Source organism: Mustela erminea, chromosome 1 (genome assembly GCF_009829155.1).
Source record: "Mustela erminea isolate mMusErm1 chromosome 1, mMusErm1.Pri, whole genome shotgun sequence".
In the NCBI taxonomy this organism is placed as follows: Eukaryota; Metazoa; Chordata; class Mammalia; order Carnivora; family Mustelidae; genus Mustela; species Mustela erminea.
Window position 1 is genome coordinate 114,411,067 of NC_045614.1, and position 21,684 is coordinate 114,432,750.

Here is a 21,684-nt window from a genome sequence, read left to right on the forward strand (position 1 = left end):
AAATACCAGTTTTGCAACAATGTGAATATATTTAACACTACTGAGTGGCACAATTTTAAAAATTAAGGTAACAAATTTATGCCATATTTTTTTTTACCACAATTTAAACAAATTAGCTTTGTTAGAAACATATGAGGTTCTCCCCCCACTTTTTTTAAAAGATTTTATTTGTCAGAGAGAGCATGAGAGAAAGAGCACAGCAGGGGAAGCAGCAAACAGAGGGAGAAGCAGGCTCCCTCCTGAGCAAGAAGCCCAATGTGAGCCTCGATCCCAGGACCCTGAAATCATGACCTGAGCAGAAGGCAGATGCTTAACCAACTGAGCCACCCAGGCATCCTGAAAGATTCTTTACTATATATCTCACAATAGCCATTTCTCGCTTAGTCCAGTATAGTACATTTAATATTATTCCTTCAAGTATTAACATGATTATTTTTCTATAGCTTATAAATTAAAATGTTTTACTGAAATAGTGCACTATAAAAACATACAAGTCTAATACTGAATTGAATTCCTACCTCTAAATATATTTTCCAAATTCTCCCTAATGATGATATAATTTTTATAATCAGAAAAAAATTTAAAAATTAAGATTGACATTAAGTAACTGTGGCAGTAAGAAGAGGTCTGAAACCTGGGTTTTACATCAAGAATCCACTCAATATATACCAGTTTACTTACTTCACCTTTATATTTCAAGTTGCCTGTTAGGAAAAAAGGAAGTCTGTGAATTTGCCTATTGCGTGTGTGTGTGTGGTTTTGTTGTTGTTAAGATTTTATTTATTTGACAGAGATCACAAGTAGGCAGAGAGGCAGGCAGAAAGCGCGAGCGAGCAGGAAGAAGGCTCCTTGCTGAGCAGAGAGCCTGATGCAGGGCTCAATGTGGGGCTTGATCCCAGGACGCTGAGATTTTTTTTTTTTTTTTTTAAAGATTTTCTTACTTATATGACGGAGAGAGAGAATCTCAAGCAGACTCCCCGCTGAGTGCAGAGCCCAATGTAGTGCTTGATCTCATGACTCTGAGATCATGACCTGAGCTGAAATCAAGCCAACTGGGCACCCCTGCCAATTGTTTTTTATATGCAGAAGCAGTACAAGAGAGTCCGAGTCTACTTTATATCCAAAGACCCTTTAGAAAGAAAAGTGGAATTATTTGGGATCCTACAAAGATTAAGAGAAATAAGCAGAAATATGCTGTGACGTTCACAGTTGTGAAGACACTCTGCAATAACCTTTCACAGCTCAGAATAACAAAGAATGATAGTGTTGAATCTAGTCTTCACTGAGAAAGACTTTTTAAAAAAAATTCTTTTTGGAGGGGGAGAGAAATTTTAATGATTTATGTAATCCAAAACAAATCTTAAATTATGGAAAGCCATATGTAGACAATGCATATAAATGACTACACTGAGATTTCACTCAGGAGGTTTAAAAATATTTTAAAAATAAAAACTTTTGTTAATTATGTTGTAGTTCTTTATAATTAGTTCTCTCACCTGCGTGGCCTAGTCCTTGGAGACATCATTTCATTCCCAAGTATGTGGTACCGTCTTGCTTCATGCAACAGCTGATAACACTCAGGAGAATTCTGGATCAATTGGTCCACCTCAACTGTTTGGACAAAGTAGTTTGGATGCAACAGAGGGAGTCTCACATGTGTCAGGAGCTCATGTAACAGTGGTCTTCTCAGATCAACAGCACGATAGACCCAACGCATGACGGCTTCAAAAACCATTTCCTCTTTACCAATAACAAGTTCATCACTACAAATATAATCAATAAGTTCATCTTTATCAAGCTCAAGAAATTCTTCATGCTGTGACACATCCTCAAAAGTCTGTAATGCAAAATTCTTGCATTTTGTGAAGAGTGTTTTGAGAGAATGGGTATCAGCAAAGCGCTGGATTCCTAAGCAGTTACAAGGATCAAGTTGCTCCTCTAAGAACTTGGCACAAGCATCACGGAGAACACTAATCTGAAAGAGGCTTGACGTTTCAAAGAGATATTGTACATTCTCTGTAGTGATCTTTACCTTTCCAGTATAAACATACTGCAAAAAACATTCCATAGCTTCAGCTAAAATACCATTGATCTCAACCAACATTTCTCGGCTTTCTCTGTGGTCATTACAAAACATAGCTCTGAAGTAGCTACTACAGGCTGAGAGAACAGCTCTATGGCAAGGAAATTCTTTGCCTTCCACACAAATGATGACATCTGTGAATAAGCGGCTGTCTCGGAATTCATTGAATATCTGGAGTATGTTTTCAGCATGGGATGATCCTGAAGAGAAGTCAAAAAACTCATGGCCTGTCAGAGATTTAGGGTCCATTTCAAAAACTTTACGCTTAGTTGCTGGGGAATCACGAACCCCGAGATCCTCTCTGTTTAGTCTTCGTCCCAATATTAGTACCATTGTTACATCAGTTGACTATGTAATTGTTGAGAAATGTTAAGGCTCTTCTTTATGAGGCTAAAAATAGGGAAAAAAAAAAAAAAAGAAAACATTTCAATATACAAAAAATTCAGCACTGAAACGACATAGTCTCATTTTGATGTAAACATTACAATAAAATCACATACTTAATGTATCTTATAAGGAGTATAGAGTACTATCTCTTTTTAATAAGAATTGACAAATAACAATTCGCATTATGGGTACAATTTGCAATAGTACTTCTTAAGGCCACCCCCCAAAGATGCTATATACTTTTTGAATTACTAATAACTTCTTTCTCCCCTTTTACACAACTGGGTTATATCTACTGACTGCAGAGTTAAGTTTGAGTGCTGTAAGACAAAGAATTTGACCACATTCAGAATCTTAATATAAATGTTTATTATCTTAATATAGTATTGTGAGAGAAGAATTCAGTTATATCTATCAGTAGCCTTTAAAAATATGTGTACTGGTGGGGGCACCTGGGTGGCTCAGTGGGGTCATGTGGTTAAGCCTCTGCCTTTGGATCAGGTCATGATCTCAGGATCCTGGGACTGAGCCCCACATTGGGCTCTCTGCTCGGCGGGGAGCCTGCTTCTCCTTCTCCCTCTGTCTGCCTCTCTGCCTACTTGTGATCTCTCTCTCTGTCAAATAAATAAATGAAATCTTAAAAAAAAAAAAGGGTACTGGGGCTCCTGGCTGGCTCAGTCAGTACAGGATGTGACTCTTGATCTTGTAGTTGTAAATTGGGAGCCTTATGTTGGGTACAGAGATTATTATTATTATTATTATTTTAATATTTATTTATTTATTTGAGAGAGAGAAAGTGAGACAGAGCATGAGCGAGGAGAAGGTCAGAGAGAGAAGCAGACTCCCCGTGAAGCCGAGAACCTGATGCGGGACTCGATCCTGGGACGATCATGACCTGAGCCGAAGGCAGTCGTCCAACCAACTGAGCCACCCAGGCGTCCCGAGATTTTTTTTTTTTTTTAAATGTGTACTGTTTGACCAGCAGTCCCTTCCTAGCAAGCTATCCCAAGGAAATAGGAATAAGTGGAAAGATTTATCTACAGTGATGTTCAATGCTCTATTAATAGAAAATACTTATAACAATCTAAATGCCCTACAATAGGAGATGAGTTAAACCATACTACATCTTAAGGACTGAAGACAGTCTATGTAGCCATTTAAAATTATGTAGACTATTTAATGACAGGGGGACTTATTAATCAGATAATAAGTGAAAAGCAGATCATAAAACATATGCTCAAAATAGAAAAAATTATGTTATCAGTGTATCTTAGGGATAGAAAAAAGGAGGCACATATGCCAAAATGTTAAGTGATTTATTTAACTTCTGGTTTCCTCTATTTCACCCAGTTTCTACTATAAATATGCAGTATCTTGTTCTGAGATCTTTAAGACACATGTATCTATGCCCTTCTCCCTTTCACTAATAAGAAACATCCCCAAACTTCTCTCAGAAATGAAGATGAATAGGTAAACTGACTAAGCCAACAGACTGAGGCAATGGGCTACAGCTATCAATTCTCTTTAAGTTTTGATTTTTAATGTGGTTCTTCTGCTGCCACTCTTTTCACATCTCCATAAATTAATATGTGATCCAAAAGGTCTCTGTAACTGGCTTAAGAGCACTCAGAGTAACTCTCAACTATTCCCATGATCTCAAAATCTCATACACACAATTGCTTCTAAAGGTCCCAGCTTCCTTCTGAAATATTTCAACAGTTAGATATCCAGGCTTAACTAAGCCTAATGAAGGTTTAAGAAGATCAAAGATAACCCCCTAATGAAATGCCATCCTACATTCACAAGTCACAAATAAAATGGAGACCTGCGAGTTAACAAACTAAATTTAGAAGTGTGTTTTGTGGGGCTTCTGGGTAGTCCAATTGGTTAAGCCACTGACTCTTGGTTTCAGTTCAGGTCATGATCTCATGGGTCTTGAGATTGAGCCAGGGCAAGCTGAGCAGGGAGTCTGCTTGACCGATTCTCTCTTCCTGCCCCTCCCCCTACTCATGTATGTGCATACATGTACTCTCTCTAAAAACAAATTAATAAAAAAAAAACAACGCTGTTGTTTTGTATAACCCTCACATATTAAATTGTACCCCATTTTAAAAATCCTTATGTGAAATAAGAAAATATGAAATACCAAAACCAAGAAGCAACTCATGCTATTATATTCTCTTTCATATTCTAATTTATTCTTTTTTTTAAGATTTTATTTATTTGAGAGAGAGTGCGTGCACACAAGTTGGGAAGGCAGAAGGACAAGTAGACTTCCCACCAAGCAGGAAGCCTGATTTGGGGCTCATTCCTAGGACCCTGGGATCATGACCAGAGTTGAAGGCAGACACTTAACCGACTGAGCCACCCTGGCGCCCCTAATGCGTTCTCATATTTGCCTTCTTTTCTCATCACACTAATGACCCAGATGCCCTAGTTGCAATATTCACTAGATACTTCCAACTTTCATCAATTCCTTCACTGAGTGTATTTAACCTTGTCACTTCCATTTTCTTTCTTTTTTTTTTTTTAAAGATTTTATTTATTTACCCGACAGAGAGAGATCACAAGTAGGAAGAGAGGCAGGAGAGAGAGAGGAGGACGCAGGCTCCCCGCCGAGCAGAGAGCCCGATGTGGGACTCGATCCCAGGACCCTGAGATCATGACCTGAACCGAAGGCAGCGGCCTAACCCACTGAGCCACCCAGGTGCCCCGTCACTTCCATTTTCTAACATTATCAACAAATGTTTACTGTGTGTCTACCATTGCCAGGATACTGTGCTTAGCCTATGGTTTTTGGAGATGTAGGATATTACTAGATATTGCAGCTGAGGTTTTTTTTTTTTTTTTAATATATATAGCTAAGACAAAGCATATTCACAAAAAGATTAATAAGGTAGCAAAGGCAATATGATACCACACTACTATAGACAGTTCCCACTTAAGGTTCTATTAAATATTTTTTACCTCTTCATATAAATTAGCACTTAATCTTTCTTAAGTCCCAGTGATAGGATTTTCCCTGGGCAGATGTACACCAGGCTATTCTAAACCATTTTTTTTTTTTTAAAGATTTTAAAAAAGAGAGGCAGGCAGAGAGAGAGGAGGAAGCAGGCTCCCCGCTGAGCAAAGAACCCGATGTGGGACTTGATCCCAGGACCCCGAGATTATGACCTGCGCCGAAGGCAGCAGCCTAACCCACTGAGCCACCCAGGCGCCCAAGGCTATTCTAATTAGTAGGAAAAAGTACCTGGTTGTAATAACATTTGAAGGTCGCCTAAATGTTTGCATGTACAAAATCCTTTCTCTTCCATCCCTCTCTTTATCTCCTAATTTTGCAGGTAAAGTCAGAAAAAAATTCAAGCAATGTTATCAAATGGAATAAAGATGCAAGTAAAATAAACACTATTTTTATTTGGGATCGATCACCAGGTGGGGATTCAGAGGCAGTATGCTAATAGGGACATTTCTATTGTGTTCATGTGGATTTAAAACATGCTAAAATGACCGAAGGAGGGTCATTTTGGTTCCCTCTAAGAATTCTGGCTAAAACTAAGTAAGTTCTTGGAAATCTACCAAGTAACGCTTAGGAACTATTAAGAGCCAAATCTGCGTACTAATTGTGTATTAACTGGTTTGACGATGCCATGGGGGCTATATTTCCTTAAATACATTAAAAAAACAGAACAACACTTTTTAAAATCACAACAATCTTTTTAAAAATATGCTTGCTATGTGCCTGGCACTTTCTAAATTCTCTTTTTTATTTTTTATGTTTTTAAGGATTATGTATTTGAAAGAGAGAGAATGAGAGAGAGAGAGAGAACAAGAGAAGGGGAGGGTTAGGAGAAGCAGACTCCGTGCTGAACAGAGAGCCCGATGTGGGACTCCATCCAGGGACTCCAGGATCACCACCTGAGCCGAAGGCAGTCACTTAACCAACTGAGCCACCCAGCCATCCCTCTCTCTCTTTTTTTAAAGATAATTTAGTGGGGTGCCTGGATGCCTCAGCTGGTTAAACAACTGATTCTTGATTTTGGCTCAGGTCATGATCTCAGGGTCACAGAGCCCCACAAGGGGCTCTCAGTAGATAGTCTGCTTGAGATTCTGTCCCTCTCCCTCTGCCCCTTCTCTGCTCTCTCTTAAATAAATAAATAAATAAATAAATAAATAAATATTTTTTTAAGGTAAGATTTATTTATTTATTTATTTGAAGAGGGAGGGGCAGAGGGAGAGAATCCTCAGGTAGATTCCCCTCTCAGTGTGGAGTCCAACAGAGGGCTTGATTCGACCACCCATGAAATTACAACCCCAGCCAAAACTAAGAGTTGGATGTCTCACCAATGAACCACCCAGGTGCCTCAACTGTCTAAATTCTTCATACAGATTTAATTTAAACCTCCCAACAATCTTATGAGGTTGTTACTACAATTAACAAGAAAAATTGTTTATAGCCTTAGGACTTTATCTTTATACACAGGATTAAGACAGATTTTTCTAAATAGGCAGGAACTATTTGTAAAGTAAGCGAAAGACTGACAGGGATAATTTTTACCCTCACTTCTACATTTAAGAAAACAAACAGAAAATTTTAAGTATTCAAATATTATATATTATTTTCAAAATGTATAACAAAGTTTATAATATAATGAAACTGTTATATAGCAGTGGAAACTCATGTAGAAAGCTTATTTAAATAAACACACAAATAAAAATAAACCTAAGAGAAAAAAAAAACCTAAGAGAATGCTTATGAATAACTGTTTTTTGGAGCAATGTCAATTACTGGGTATTTAGTCAGTAAAATTAGTTTTTCTTAAATTTGAGGAAATATTTGTCTACACATACATTATGGTCCTAGAAAGCCAAATTTTGAACTGTAATCTATTATGTTTTGGAGGTTTTAGGTAACAGATTTTCCTAAGAATAAAAATCTTCTTTTGTTCGTTTTAGGCACACCTGGGTGGCTCAGTCAGTTAAGCATCTGCCTTTGGCTTGGGCCCTGGTCCCAGGGTCCTCGGATTAAGTCCCTCATTGGGCTCCTTGCTCAGCAGGGAGACTGCTTCTCCCTCTGCCTGCAGCTCTCCCTCCTTGTGCTCATTCTCTCTCTCTCTCTGCCAGATAAATAAATAAAATTTAAGAAGAAAAGCTTTTTAAAAAAAATCATTTTTTGTTCATTTTAATACCTAAATGAATAAAATTACATGAGTTTAAAATATTTTAAAATGTATTATCAAGAACATAAATGTATTAAATATATTTTCAAGAACTATAAAAAAGGGAGATGTTTCCTCCCATCTCTCTGGAGATTTTCCTGACTAGAGAGTTCAAGTTTGCCTTATTGTAGGTCATTAAACTTCTTGGGTTATGGATGCCCATGCAAGTGGGTGCTACCCACAAATACATATACATGGGTTAAAATGTAGAAATTCACTTATAGGGCACTTGAGTGGCTCAGTCATTAAGTGTCTGCCTTTGGCTCGGGTCATGATCCCAGGATCCTGGGATCAAGCCCAACATCAGGCTCCCTGCTCAGCGGGGAGCCTGCATCTCCTTCTCCCTCTGCTTCTGCCTCCAGCTCCCCTTGCTTGTGCCCTCTCGCTGTCAAATGGATAAATAAAATCTTTTTAAAAAATTCACTTATAATACATATCAATTCTAAATTGCAAGCTCCCAGACATGTGCACATATCTCAAATATACTTTTTTAAAAAAAGATTTTATTTATTTATTTGAGAGACAGCAGAGAGAGACAGAGAGAGCACGAGCAGGGGAGGGGCGGTGGGAGAGGGAGAAGCAGACTCTCCGCAAAGCCAGGAGCCTGATGTGGGGCTTGATCCTGGGACCCTGAGATCATGACCTGAGCTGAAGGCAGATGCTTAACTGACTGAGCCACCCAGTGCCCCTCAAATACACTTTTAACATGAAGTTATCTCAATAATGGTTCAATACACAGAAACCTATCTCCCATAGGTGAGAGATCACTACTGTGCCCGAATGCCAATTTTTGTTGTTGAAACTGAAAAAAGTTCAAGGCACATAGTATCACAAGTGATAACCATTCAATTATAATGAACATAAATAAATATGATATGGAATAGAACTTATTTTAACCTTAATGCTTTACCAAGCTAAATTCAAATTATGGTTGAATCAGTCATAAAACAGCTTCCCAAATAAAGAATTTATCTTCAAATCAGCTTACTTAAATTCTTACTGCGTTTTAGATTAAAAAAAAAATTCACAAATTATTGTTTTTGACTAGTGATATTATTACTGGCATTACTGACAACATAAATTTTCACCTTTATACCTTTCCTGTTCTACATTTTTGTTCTCTCAGTATTTGAAGTTTTTTTTTTTTTTAATTTATTCATTTATTTTGTGGGGGCAGGAGCTCATGAGCCAAGGGAGGGGTAGAGGGAAAGAAAGAGACAGAATCCTAAGCAGAATTGCGCCAAGCTCAGAGCCAGAAGCAGGGTGCAATCCCACAAAGCCAAGATCACGACCCAGGCCAAAATCAAGAGTCAGATGCCCAACTGACTTAGCCACCCAGGTGCCCCTTCTCAGTGTTTAAATGAAACAAAATAATGCAACAGAATACAAACAAAATGCAAAACAAAATAACAGACTATAAGGACTAAGAATTTCCCTTTTGGCTAAAAGGGACAAGAAAGAAAACAAGTGAAAAGATACTCTGCTTTCTGTATCCAATAATCTTACTGTGTCTGGTATTTGTTACCTAGTATCTCTATCTGATAAATTTGGAGATAATAGATTGAGCAAGTTATGTATTAATATAAGGCTGATTAGACCTTTGTAGGAGTTAAAGGTTTGTCTTTCATGTTATTTTCTGCCTCTTATTCTTGTAGCTGGTTCCTTGACTGTTGACTGACAAGAGGTCTTCCACTGCTTTCGCCCAGTGGAAAACTGAAAATCCTGACTATAACAGCTATAAAATCACCTGCTGCTATTACAAAGTATTCAACAGCAACAAGATACTTGTTTACTGCTTTGTACTTGGGGAGGCTATCTCACAGATCTGGGCTGTTTCCTTCCAAGCAGCTTTGGCCTAGCTTTTTGTACATCCTCACTTTTGCTAGACTTTCTGACAACTCTCCCATTAACCAGTGTCCACAACACGAAATGTAAACTCTTCCTATACAGGGTAAATAATTCACGCAAGAAGATCTTAGAGGGTGCCTGGGTGGCTCAGTGGGTTAAGCCGCTGCCTCTGGCTCAGGTCATGATCTCGGGGTCCTGGGATCGAGTCCCACATCGGGCTCTCTGCTCAGCAGGGAGCCTGCTTCCCTCTCTCTCTCTGCGTGCCTCTCTGTCTACTTGTGATCTCTCTCTGTCAAATAAATAAATAAAATCTTAAAAAAAAAAAAAAGATCTTAGAAATAGGAGAAGTATTTCAAAGTGTATCTTTTGAGCTTCCAGATTTAATTTACCAGCTTTTGTTTTCCCATTTTACACAAAGTATTTTATTTTAACTAGTAATGGTTGAAAATGTGAACACAGGTTTAACCACATCTCAGAGTACAGTATCTAATATAGGTTCAAGATTTATAATAAATGAATTTATATACAATCAAGCAAACAAAACAAAAATTACAGGTAGAATTCTTCTAAAAATTTAACAAATATCAAAGCATCATCATTCCTTTCAGGAAAAAGTAAGCAACTAAATAAGCATCTCTAAACAAAGTAAGAGGGAAAATGTTTGTTCCAAAGAAATACAATGACAAAGTTTTATCTAGATAAAGGTAGCAAATGCAAGGGTGATCAGACTGTCATGTCAGTGCCTGACTGCCAGTTGCACGATTTGTCTAGAAAAGGTAGTATCTTTCTTTCCCTTGCTTACATCTTCAGGAGCTTTATTTCTTTCTTTCTTTTTTTTTTTTTTTTTTAAAGATTTTATTTATTTATTTATGAGAGAGAGCATGAGCGAGGAGAAGGTCAGAGGGAGAAGCAGACTCCCCATGGAGCTGGGAGCACGATGCGGGACTCGATCCCGGGACTCCGGGATCATGACCTGAGCCGAAGGCAGTCGTCCAACCAACTGAGCCACCCAGGCGTCCCAGAAGCTTTATTTCTGAAGCAATACTCTCACTTGAAAGGAAGATTTTTTTTTTTAATATTTTATTTATTTATTTGACAGAGAGAGAGAGATCACAAGTAGGCAGAGAGAGAGGAGGAAACAGTCTCCCTACTGAGCAGAGAGCCTGATGTGGGGCTCGATCCCAGGTCCTTGGGATCATGACTTGAGCCGAAGGCAGAGGCTTTAACCCACTGAGCCACTCAGGCGCCCCTGAAAGGAAGATTTTTAACGAAGGATTTTTCTGGTTAAAGGTACTCTAGGGTTTATTTTCAACTGCAGAACTCAAGCATGTTGTAGATCTAATTCCTGACTGCTAGGTAGATTTAAAATTATTTTTGGCCTGTGTCTCAGAAAAATGAGGAGAATTTCCTTAATATCTCCAAGGCTACAGAAAAATGTAGAAGAGGGACTGTTTCCTTTTATAATCTTGAGGACAGAATTGTTTCCCAATACACTGACAGGCTTAAGTAATCCCTGGTTAAAGAAAGGAAAATGGTTTGGATTCTCCAATAACAATGCTTAGTTGTGTTTTTCTTTTTTTAAGATTTATTTGAGAGAGAGAGAGTGAGAGAGCATGCAAGTGGGAGGGGTAAAGGGAGGAGGAGAAAGAGAATCCCAAGTAGATTCCTCACTGAATGCACAGTCTGACACAGGGCTCAATCTCAATGGCCCTGAGATTATAACTTGAGCCAGAATCAAAAGTCAGACACTCAACCAACTGTGCCACCCAGGCACCCCTTAGGTATTTTATAAATATTATAAATGTAAATATAAATAATACCTTTTTAGCATTTGTTTGACCAAATCCCCAGTCAAAATATTTGTGTTGTTTTAACTTCCACACCTAAAATAAATGGAGAACAGCAATGTATTATCAGATACTAATCACTCAAAGCATAGTTGGCTTTACTTGCTAATATGTTAAAGAAGTTTTTAGCCTTCAGTTTCTGACTTCTACATAGTTTAAAAGTTCACTTTTGCATAGGAAATCACTACTGAATAACAATTCCTTAAAGCAAATTAATAATTTTATGCTCTTTTACATACAAATTAGTTTCCTTATTGGTCAACTTCCTTACTTGACAATATTATCTTGGAGTAAAGTTTCTTGAAAGATGAGTAAACAAAGATTTGTGTCAACAGCAAGTTAACTGGTGGCACTGAGATGACAAAATATATATCCTGTGACTATTCCACTATGGCTATTTGCAGAGTAGCTGGTAGTTGAGGTCTCATCTGAGTTTGGGGCCATTAAATAATTCCGAGTTTGTCTATCAATAATACAAAAATTGGCAGTTTAGTCATTATGTATTATAAAACTATGGAATCAGTTTGAGAAAATCAGAAAATGTCTTGGTAATTCAAGAAAAAATTCGTTTTTAATCCTTAGTTATCTAGATTATCCATATAGAGTGCTCGCTTCGGCAGCACATATACTAGATTATCCATATAGAATCTCAAATAATTATTTTAGAATATATAAATGCATTATTATACATGCATTTTAATGCATTAATATATATTATTTCTTCTACTTTGTTAAACCTTATAAACTTAGTACCTGTGAAAACCAATTAATTCAGCACAGTTCTTTTTTTTTTTTTCTTTTGAAGGATGGGAAGGAGAGGAATGCTTAAGAGAAAGTACTAGAACCCTGAACTGTGCAGAGAACAGCAATAGTAATTAAACACAAGTGGTTCTGGTGTCTGGCCCAGATATCTACAAACAGAACTCATAAAGTGTTAAAAAGGCAAATTTTTAAAAGTTGATCATGAAAACCAAGATATGAACTACTAATTTTTCCCTACATATGTACACAAACACATCTCTATGCCCTGATTATGCTACAATTGTAAAATAGAAGTTATTTTGAACATTTCCTTACTCCCAGAAGTAAGTATAACTTGGGTGTATCCCTGGTAAAGAATATTTCAACTTGGTCAAATTAGGAGACTGTTAATCCTAGCTAAGTAAGTGGTTTTTTCCCCAATGAACAATAAAATCCTGAGCCAATGTAGGCATCCAAGTCAACTGAAGAAATGTGTTTCTGTCTGGAACTGGGATCATAAATACTGGATTCAGATTCAATTCAAGACTCTATAGGGCTGGTGTACCTAGCTGGCTAGGCAGAGCGTGTGACTTGATCTCTGGGTTGTGAGTTGGAGCCCCACACTGGGTATACAGTTTATTTAAACAAACAAATAAACAAACAAAAAAAGGAGAACAACAACTACTCCAGGACTGATACTAAAATAGATTCAAATTTTTAGTGTTTTGCTAGTAGAAAACACAGATTGGAATAGATTTTTCTCATGATTGACTTGGTCTAGAATTACTACCTTAAGGAGTAGAAGGGCAAGGCAATTCACTAGGACATTTTGAGTGGAGTTTTAAGGAAATACTTACCAGCCTAACAGGTAAAGGCAAAGGACAGAGGAGGTCAGTGTACAAAGCCCAAAGGAGTTATAATATCAGAATTGATCTAGAATGTAGCTGTACTGCAACCAAGCCCAATTTTTCTTCAGAATGCAGGAATCCTATACAAAATAAAGAAATTACTATCAATCTTAAAGATTGTGTGGGTTAAGGAGGAGCTTTTAAGACAATACATACCATATAGCAAAGGAAACCAACATTTTCACCAATGTGGTCCCTACAACTAGTGATAGTGAGCTGTCACATACTATGTTCTACGCTACATTTTCGCAAATTTAACTTTGAGTGCAGAAAACAGCAATGAGAAGACTAACCAAGAAGAGGTTTATTTTTAATATAAAGCTATACAGATATAAAGCAAAAGAAAGCCAGAAAAGTACAACATAGTAAGTCCATTATTTTAAAATGACTAGAAAATTATACTTAACATGGTACTACATAAAATCATGCAGATTTTATATATTTTTATACATTTTATATTTTTATACATTTCAAATACTTTTACTAGATTTTCACAAAAGCTAATTTATTTATTTGAACCATTCTATTTAATGACTTTTTAAAAAACTACAAATTTACACTCTTAAAATTTCAATTTAAAGCTTTCCTTTGGGAGCATCTGTAAAACTGAACCAAATTTTACAAATTCAGTATTTAAAGTCCAGTCTTCGGGTGCCTGGGTGGCTCAGTGGGTTAAGCCGCTGCCTTCGGCTCAGGTCATGATCTCAGGGTCCTGGGATCGAGTCCCGCATCGGGCTCTCTGCTCAGCAGGGAGCTTGCTTCCCTCTCTCTCTCTCTCTGCCTGCCTCTCCATCTACTTGTGATTTCTCTCTGTCAAATAAATAAATAAAATCTTTAAAAAATAATTTAAAAAAAAAAAAAAAATAAAGTCCAGTCTTCAAGGTGTTCTTTTCTTTTGAGGGGTGGAAGAAGAGTTTATTTTACATAGCTAAATAAATGTTTATTTTACACAGCTAAATAAAAAATAAACAGTAAATAAACAAGATGTTATTTTCAACATTTTAAATGTTGAATCAAGAACACATTTACCATCAGACATCAGAAACCAACTGATACTTCAATTTCTTTCCCTAGGATTAGAGCAACAAGTGGTTATCCCTTGTTGACTAGAATTCAAATGGTGAATACATTCTGATTAATGAGAGAAAAAAATAAGTGTCTAATGATGAAAAATTTAGCAGTGCTTAAACAATGTGTCAGACTTAACAATATGGTCCTGTAACTAAAAAAGAATATGATCTTAAATAACAGAACAAAATAATCAAATACCTTCATTCAGTGTTTCTCTCCTTTGCCTTAAAACTTTTGCATACTAATATTCCCCAACCCACAAAGGAGGAAAAAAATGTTAATTATCAAACATCACACCTACTATCAAGCTGCCTATTAAGCCGATTCAAGCTTCTCACTAGACTTAACCTGTAGACTTAATGTCATTTGGTTAATCCTGCTAACATGTTTCTTTTAGAAACATGGTATTTAATACATTGTTCCATATTAAAATCAAATTAAATCTGCAAGGACACTACCTTCTGCTCTGCCACTGGACCAGACCAAGTTTAAGATCTAGTATTTTGGATGACTTCTTTATGTATAAAATATCTTTGTTAGTGATTTATATTTACCTTAGGGGTGACAGAAATTATTTACAGAAATAACTTTTAGAAACTATTGAGTAAAGAGTAAAACCTAATCACTCTTTTTAAAAGTAGGCTCCAAGCCCAGCATGGAGTCTAATGTGGGGCTTGAATTCACAACCCCAAGATCAAGACCTGAGCTGAAATCAAGAGTTGGACACTTAACCAACTGAGCCACCCAGGTGCCCCAGGCCTAATCACTTTTAAACATCATTTAGTAGACTTTAAGATGTGCCAAATGCTGAAAAATTATAAACCCTTGGGTAATGAATTTAGGCAGAATGACAAACTCATCAATTAAAAGTTTAGCTATTGTGTTTTTAATAGTAGAAAGAATAAAAGTTTCAAAATATCAAGTTGTCAGATGGCCACATTTTGTTTCAGTCACACAATTAGGATCATATAAAACTTCATTTAGTTAGATGGATATACTTATAAGCCTATTTTATTTACATTTGTCAGCATACAGTCCATACCTAAATATTTATTGAAAAAGGATGTCTCAAATTTCTAGGTAAAAGTATATATGGGGCACTTGGGTGGCTCAGTCGTTAAGCATCTGGCTTCTGCTCAGGTCATGATCCCAGGGTCCTGGGATTGAGCCCAGCTGAGGCCTCCCGCTCCCTGCTCAGCGGGAAGCCTGCTTCTCCCTCTCCCACTCCCCCTGCTTGTGTTCCTGCTCCCCCTGTCTCTCTCTCTCTCTGTCAAATAAATAAGTTAAAAAAAAAAAAAAAAGTCCAGTCATTAAAGAGGTGGAGTGTAGGGGCACCTGGGTGGCTCAGCGGGTTGGGCCTCTGCCTTTGGCTCAGGTCCTGATCTCAGCGTCCTGGGACTGAGCCCCACATCGGGCTCTCTGCTCAGTGGGGAGCCTGCTTCCCCTCCCCACCACCTCTCTGCCTACTTGTGATCTCTCTCTGTGTCAAATAAATAAATAAAATCTTAAAAAAATAAAAATAAAAATAAAAAAGAACGCATGAAGTCTCTGGTAGTTGTTTAAAAAAAAAAGAGGTGGTTGGGGCGCCTGGGTGGCTCAGTGGGTTAAAGCCTCTGCCTTCGGCTCAGGTCATGATCCCAGGGTCCTGGGATAGAGCCCCGCATCGGGCTCTCTGCTCGGCAGGGAGCCTGCTTCCTCCTTCTCTCTCTCTGCCTGCCTCTCAGCCTACTTGTAATCTCTGCCTGTCAAATAAATAAATAAAATCTTTAAAAAAAAATTAAAAAAAGAGGTGGAGTGTACAGTATAAAAAAGTATATACAAAAAAAGTATTTACATGGGCGCCTGGGTGGCTCGGTGGGTTAAAGCCTCTGCCTTCGGCTCCCTGGGATCAAGCCCCACATCGGGCTCTCTGCTCAACAGGGAGCCTGCTTCCTCCTCTCTCTCTGCCTGCCTCTCTGCCTACTTGTGATCTCTTGTCTGTCAAATAAATAAAAAATCTTAAAAAAAAAGTATTTACAAAATAACTAGAAATAAAGTAACTAAAAATAAAATAAAATAAAAATAAATAGAAAAAAGTATATACAAAATAAGTATAAAAAGGTATATACAAAATAACTGCTGTCATTTATTTAATAGTATTTATTTTTCACAGTCTTGACTTTTGGGTTTTAATGAAATGGCAGAAAAACAAGGAAGTTTGTTTTATTTTTAAGTATTAAGGTTTTAGCAACCTGAACAAAAGGTAGGAAAGTTTAAATTAAAGCTTAAGAGCCTTAACTCATTTCTTTTTCCTGTTCTGAGACAAAGTTACAGGCTTTGTCTAGATAAGCAAGCTTCTGAATGTTGATTTTAAAGAAAGGTTAGAGGTTTGCAGTTTGTACTTATTTATATGTTAAATGTCCTCAATGCACAAGTGAAGAGACAGTTTGGGATCACAGAAGCTCCCTTCTGGTGTAGTCATCTCCACTTGAATATTAAAAATATATTAAGAGTGCGTAACAAATGAGAGCTGTTCATATTCAGTTCCTGCTTCACCCAGGGAACTCCATCTACCTTCTGCAAATATGCATTAGGTCTTGGGTGAATTCCTACAAATTTACAGGGAAAGAAAATCTGATAAAGCCCAAGTACACTATTAACTTATGAAATTAGGCAAACTGCATATTTTCTTGGAGATTTTACTAACGTGGGTAAATATATGACTGTGCCATAGTCCTCTTAAAAAACAAAACAAAACAAAACACAACAGGCTCGCTGCCGAGCAGGGAGCCCGACGCGGGGCTCGATCCTGGGATCATGACCCGAGCCAAAGGCAGAGGCTTTAACCCACTGAGCCACCCAGGCGCCCCTAAGCTATATCTTTTTAAAAGTAGAATTCTAATTTTAATCTTGGTCGACGCGGGTCAGATTTTAAATGTTTTACACTCCTTATAAAAATCAAACTCAGCTGGTGGACCTAAAAGGCCATAGCTGCAAATAGTAAGCGTAATTCTTCAAAAGCTGCTTGGAAGCAAGTGATTAACCACTAAACTCAATTGTGAATAGTCATTGCCTCAGGGGTGAGTGAGGCATCCTAAAATATGGCATTAAAGTCCTTATTTCGCTACTTAAACCTTGTTTACAGAACCAGCAAAGACAATTTCGCAAGAGAACTTCCTTCCCACCATCTCGGTAATAAAGCGGCACTAGTTAAAGGGGGCTAATTTTCCGGTCTTCGAAGGGCGGGCAGCGGCTGCTGTCCGCTGCAGTCCCAGAACTGCCTAAAGCTGGGGCAGAAGCGGCGGCGGTCACAGAGGAACAACAAGGTGGCTCGTCCTAGGACGCCAGTCCTTCCGCGCGGGAACGCGCGCCGCTAGCTCCAGTTGGGCCGCCGCGGAACCAGAGGCGAGAACGCGCGTTTCCGCGCGTCCTCCAGATCACCTTCAAGGGGGCGGGGGAGAACCGCTAAGGGCACAGCGACTAGACATCCGCCAATAAACACTCGGAACTTGCCCCGTCGTCCCGCCCACAGTCCGCCGCAGGCGCCCAATCCCAGCTGTAGTAACCGTCTGCGCCTCGAGTGTCCAGAACTTGGGGGCGGGAACATTAGGAACTAAATTAAGAATTCGCGTCCGGGACTGGTAGGAAGGTGGGGAGCTTAGGCGGGGACTCTGCAGGCTAAAAGCCTGCGCCCCCGCCCGCCCCGACTCCCCGGGGACGGTCGCTCTAGGGCCGGGTTCCCGGCGCTGGCTCAGCCGCCATCCGTGGTAAACAAAGGCTCACGGGGGTGGGGGCGGGGGTAACGGTCAGGTGACGGTGCCTGGCACATTTCGCAACTGCTTTAATGGGGCTTCTCTGGCCCGATGCCCTGAGACCCACCTTGACCCCCTCAGCCCTCCCGAACAGGACCAATGGTTGCCCCCACCAAACGAAACGTATTGGCTCGAGACCTTCGCATTCTTAGTGCTTCCTTCGATTAAAAAAGAGCAGCGCCTGGTTCAAAGCCCATTGGCAACATGCGGGGGCCGTTCACCCAGCCCTGTGCACCAGCTGCCCCTGCCCCTGGGGCAGAGGGGTGACCCGCACCTGCTACCCCCAGCCCCGGCGGCCATGCTCCTCCCAACCCGCCCCCGGAGGGCTGCGCCAGCAACGCCGCGGTTCCGGGGCGGTAGTGCCAGGAGGCGGGGGTGCCCTCCCTTCAGGACTGCCGTTACCGTGCCGGCACTGAAGAGCCCCCCCCAACCCCCGGGGTGCCCTGGAGACCCCGCGCCCCAGACAGAGACGCTGCAAGTCCCCGCCTCAATCTCTCCTCAGACCCCCACGTCTGGCTCCGAGACGCCGGCCAACGCCGGCTTCCCTCCTGCAGGCACCCCCATGGTAGCGACCTCAGCCGCCCCTCCGCCCCCGGTTCTAGTCGGTTCCTCGCCTCTCGGATAGTTCGGAGCTGTCATCCCCGGGTACCTCTCAGCGAAGGCTGGAAAGAGCCAGCAGCAGTGGCCAGCAGCGACAGCTCCTGCCTTCCCTCAGCGGCTGGCGGCGCAGCGCTCTCTTCAGCGCCGGCGTCTCCCTCCAACCACCAGTGTTTGCAGCAGCTCACAACAAAGGAAACATGTGACCGCCGGGGCCAAAACACTGAGCGTCACCGACCCCTGGCCAATCCGAGTGGGCGCCCCCTGCCCTGGGGCATCCTGGGATATGTAGTTCCCACTCCGGGGGCGCCCGGCGGGGCCGCTTGGGTTTCCCGCTATAGCGCGGGTGTCTGTGCAGAGTGTGAGGAAACCCAATCCAGGGGTTGCTGATTCGGAAACACTTTGCTTTAGTTAGAGACGGGTTAAGGAAATCCATCCATGTTAGGAGCCTTAGTGAGAAACCTGAGTCGTATGTTAATTGCCACGTCCCAAGGCAAAAGCACATTACCAAGAATTCTCAGAATTGGGCCAAGGACATAGAGATCTTTTTATTTGACCCCTTGATAAACAATCGGGAAATTTGAGGGCCTGAGAGGTGAAAGGGACTAGAACTCCGGTCGCTAGACAGCCCAGGGAAACCGCCTTTCCCTGCAAATCTGTTCATGTCGGTCATATCAAATCCTATGTTACCTCTTAATTTTAAACGTGCATGCAAGTGTTATAATATTGTTGCAAATCCCTATTTTCCAAGGTACATAGATTCCTTAAGGCATATTTTGTTCCTTTGTTTCTGCAAGTATATATACTTTTAAGGATGAATATACCTCCTGATTTTGAAACATTTAACTAGTTTTTGGCTTCTGATACCGGAGTTATAACTTCTCTCTCTTCTATACTTTATGAATACAGCCATGCCCTTGTTAAATAATGGGATGTGTTCCAATGACCAGTGATAGAAATAATAAAGAAAGCATTTAAAATATGCTTTTTAGGCCTCTTTTCCATCTCTCATTAGAAACAAAAGTGCTCAGGGGTGCTTGGCTGGCTCAGTCAGAAGAGCACGCGACTCTTGATGTCAGAGTGAGTTTCAGCTCCCATCTTGGGTGTAGAGATTACTTAAATAAATAAAACTTTAAAAAGATGCCTGCTGTTTATTAAGTTTACATATTAAATAATATTTATAGAATATTAATATTATTTATTAAGCTCCAGACTCAGTGCTAAGCGTTTTATATATATTATTTAGTACTCTTAATAACCCTGCAAAATAGGTGTTATCCCATTTTACAGATGAAGAAACTCAGCTACAGAGAGGACAAAGAATTGTCCCTTGGTCATCAGTTATTGCATGGTGAAGCTGAGGTTCACATATTAAAAATATTTTTATTTATATTAATATAGGCACATGATTATCTTTATAAAAAGCTTATTTACAAAGTTACATATTACAAGGCTAGTGGTGAAAAGCAGTCCCATCTCCCATCTTTCCCCACTCCTGATTCTCCAGAAGCAAACCACAATTATTTGAGTGATTCTGATTGTTTATATCTATATTTTCACATAACATGGCTATTTCCTCTTAAGAAAGTTCTTATTCCTGTCCCCCATCCTTCCAATAATATAATTTCTGGTTGAATCGTTATTTAATGTTTATGTTATTAAGACTGTGTATTTATTATTCAGTGCTGAGTCAAATACTATATAATTTCCTTTCTTGTATAAATTTTTTGTTTTTCCTAGAGTATGAGGCCATGGCCCTTACTGCCTACATAAAGTCCCAACTCCCTGGGAATGCATACAAGTTCCTTCCTTTTTTTTTTTTTTAAGAAAAAATTTTTAAAGATTTTTAAATTTAGTTATTTGAGAGACATAGATAGTGACAGAAATAGCCACAGAGACAGCCACAGAGAGCAGGAGCAAGGAGGAGAGGAAGAAGCAGGCTCCCTGCTCAACAGGGAGCCTGAGGCAGGGCTCTATCCCAGAACCCTGGGATCATGAGCTGAGCCAAAGCCAGATGCTTAACGTACTGAGCCACCCAAGCACCCCAAAAGATCCTTCTTGATGCACCCTGGAGTCTACCTGTGCAGCCTGAATGAACACCAGCTTCAATGAACTACCCGCTGTTGTCCAAAGGACTTGCTCTTCAGGCCATTCCCATCCATATCCGTTCCCTAAGCCTCTTATGCCCCCTCCATTCCTTCATCCTAATCACTGGCTAACTCCTGCTTTTCCTTCCAAGAATCCTGGGAAACTCTCCTTTCCTCTTCACTGCTCTCTGGATTAAGTATCTCCCCTCTCTGTCTTCCCACAGCAGCATTTCCTTACCTCCTTCTCAGCAGTTATCACACTAATTGTCCATGTTTATTTGCATGTCTCAACTGAGATCCCTGAGGTCAGGGATCATGTCCTTTGTTTTTCTTGTTTAAGATTGTATTTTTCTTTAAATTCCTTTATCTTATTTATTTTTTTAAATTAACATGTATTATTTGCTTCAGGGGTACAGGTCTGTGAATCATCAGTCTTACACAGTTCACAGCACTCACCATAGCACATACCCTCCCCAATGTCCATCACCCAGCCACCCTATCCCTCTCACCCCCACTCCCTCAGCAACCCTTAGTTTGTCCTGAGATTAAGGGTCTCTTATGGTTTGTCTCCCTCTCCATCCCATCTTGTTTTATTTTTCCCTCCCTACCCCCTTCAACCTGCCTCTCAAATTCCTCATATCAGAGAGATCATGTAATTGTCTTTCTCTGATTGACTTATATAGCTCAGCACAATACCCTCTAGTTCCATCCATGTCATTATAAATGACAAGATTTTGGGTTTTTTTATGGCTGCATTGTATTCCGTTGTATGTATATATAATACATCTTCTTTATCCATTCATCTGTTGATGGACATCTAGGTTCTTTCCACAGTTTGGCTACTGTGGACATTGCTGCTATAAACATTCAGGTGCATGTGCCCCTTTGGATCACTACATGTGTATCCACTACATGCTGGGTCATAAGGTAGTTCTATTTTCAACTTTTTGAGTAACCTCCATACTGCACTAGCTTGCTTGAGATTTTATTTTTAAGTAATTGCTACACCCAGTATGGGGTTTGAGCTCACAATCCCGAGATCAAGAGTTACACGCTCCACCAACTGAGCTAGCCAGGTCCCACAAGGATCGTGTCTAATTAATTTTGT

The 21,684-nt window shown here is 39.7% G+C and overlaps 1 protein-coding gene across 7 annotated transcripts in view; it reads right to left on the reverse strand.

Annotated features, from left to right (window-relative positions):
• The window catches only part of KLHL24 (kelch like family member 24), a 45,205-nt gene extending 26,509 nt beyond the window's left edge, over window positions 1–18,696 (reverse strand). For 3 of the 7 annotated variants that reach the window (XM_032339524.1, XM_032339513.1, XM_032339471.1), the window contains exons 1-4: window positions 18,542–18,696; window positions 12,980–13,110; window positions 11,355–11,417; window positions 1,497–2,473 (exon numbers count right to left, since the gene is read on the reverse strand). In XM_032339524.1, coding sequence (XP_032195415.1) covers window positions 1,497–2,416 — 920 coding nt within the window. In that variant the 5' untranslated portion in view covers window positions 2,417–2,473; window positions 11,355–11,417; window positions 12,980–13,110; window positions 18,542–18,696. Of the gene's footprint in view, window positions 1–1,496; window positions 2,474–11,354; window positions 11,418–12,979; window positions 13,111–13,685; window positions 13,710–18,506 lie in introns of those variants that run through there. The other 4 variants (XM_032339481.1, XM_032339489.1, XM_032339496.1 and 1 more) reach the window with 4 other exon arrangements.
• Between the last annotated feature and the right edge of the window lie 2,988 nt (window positions 18,697–21,684).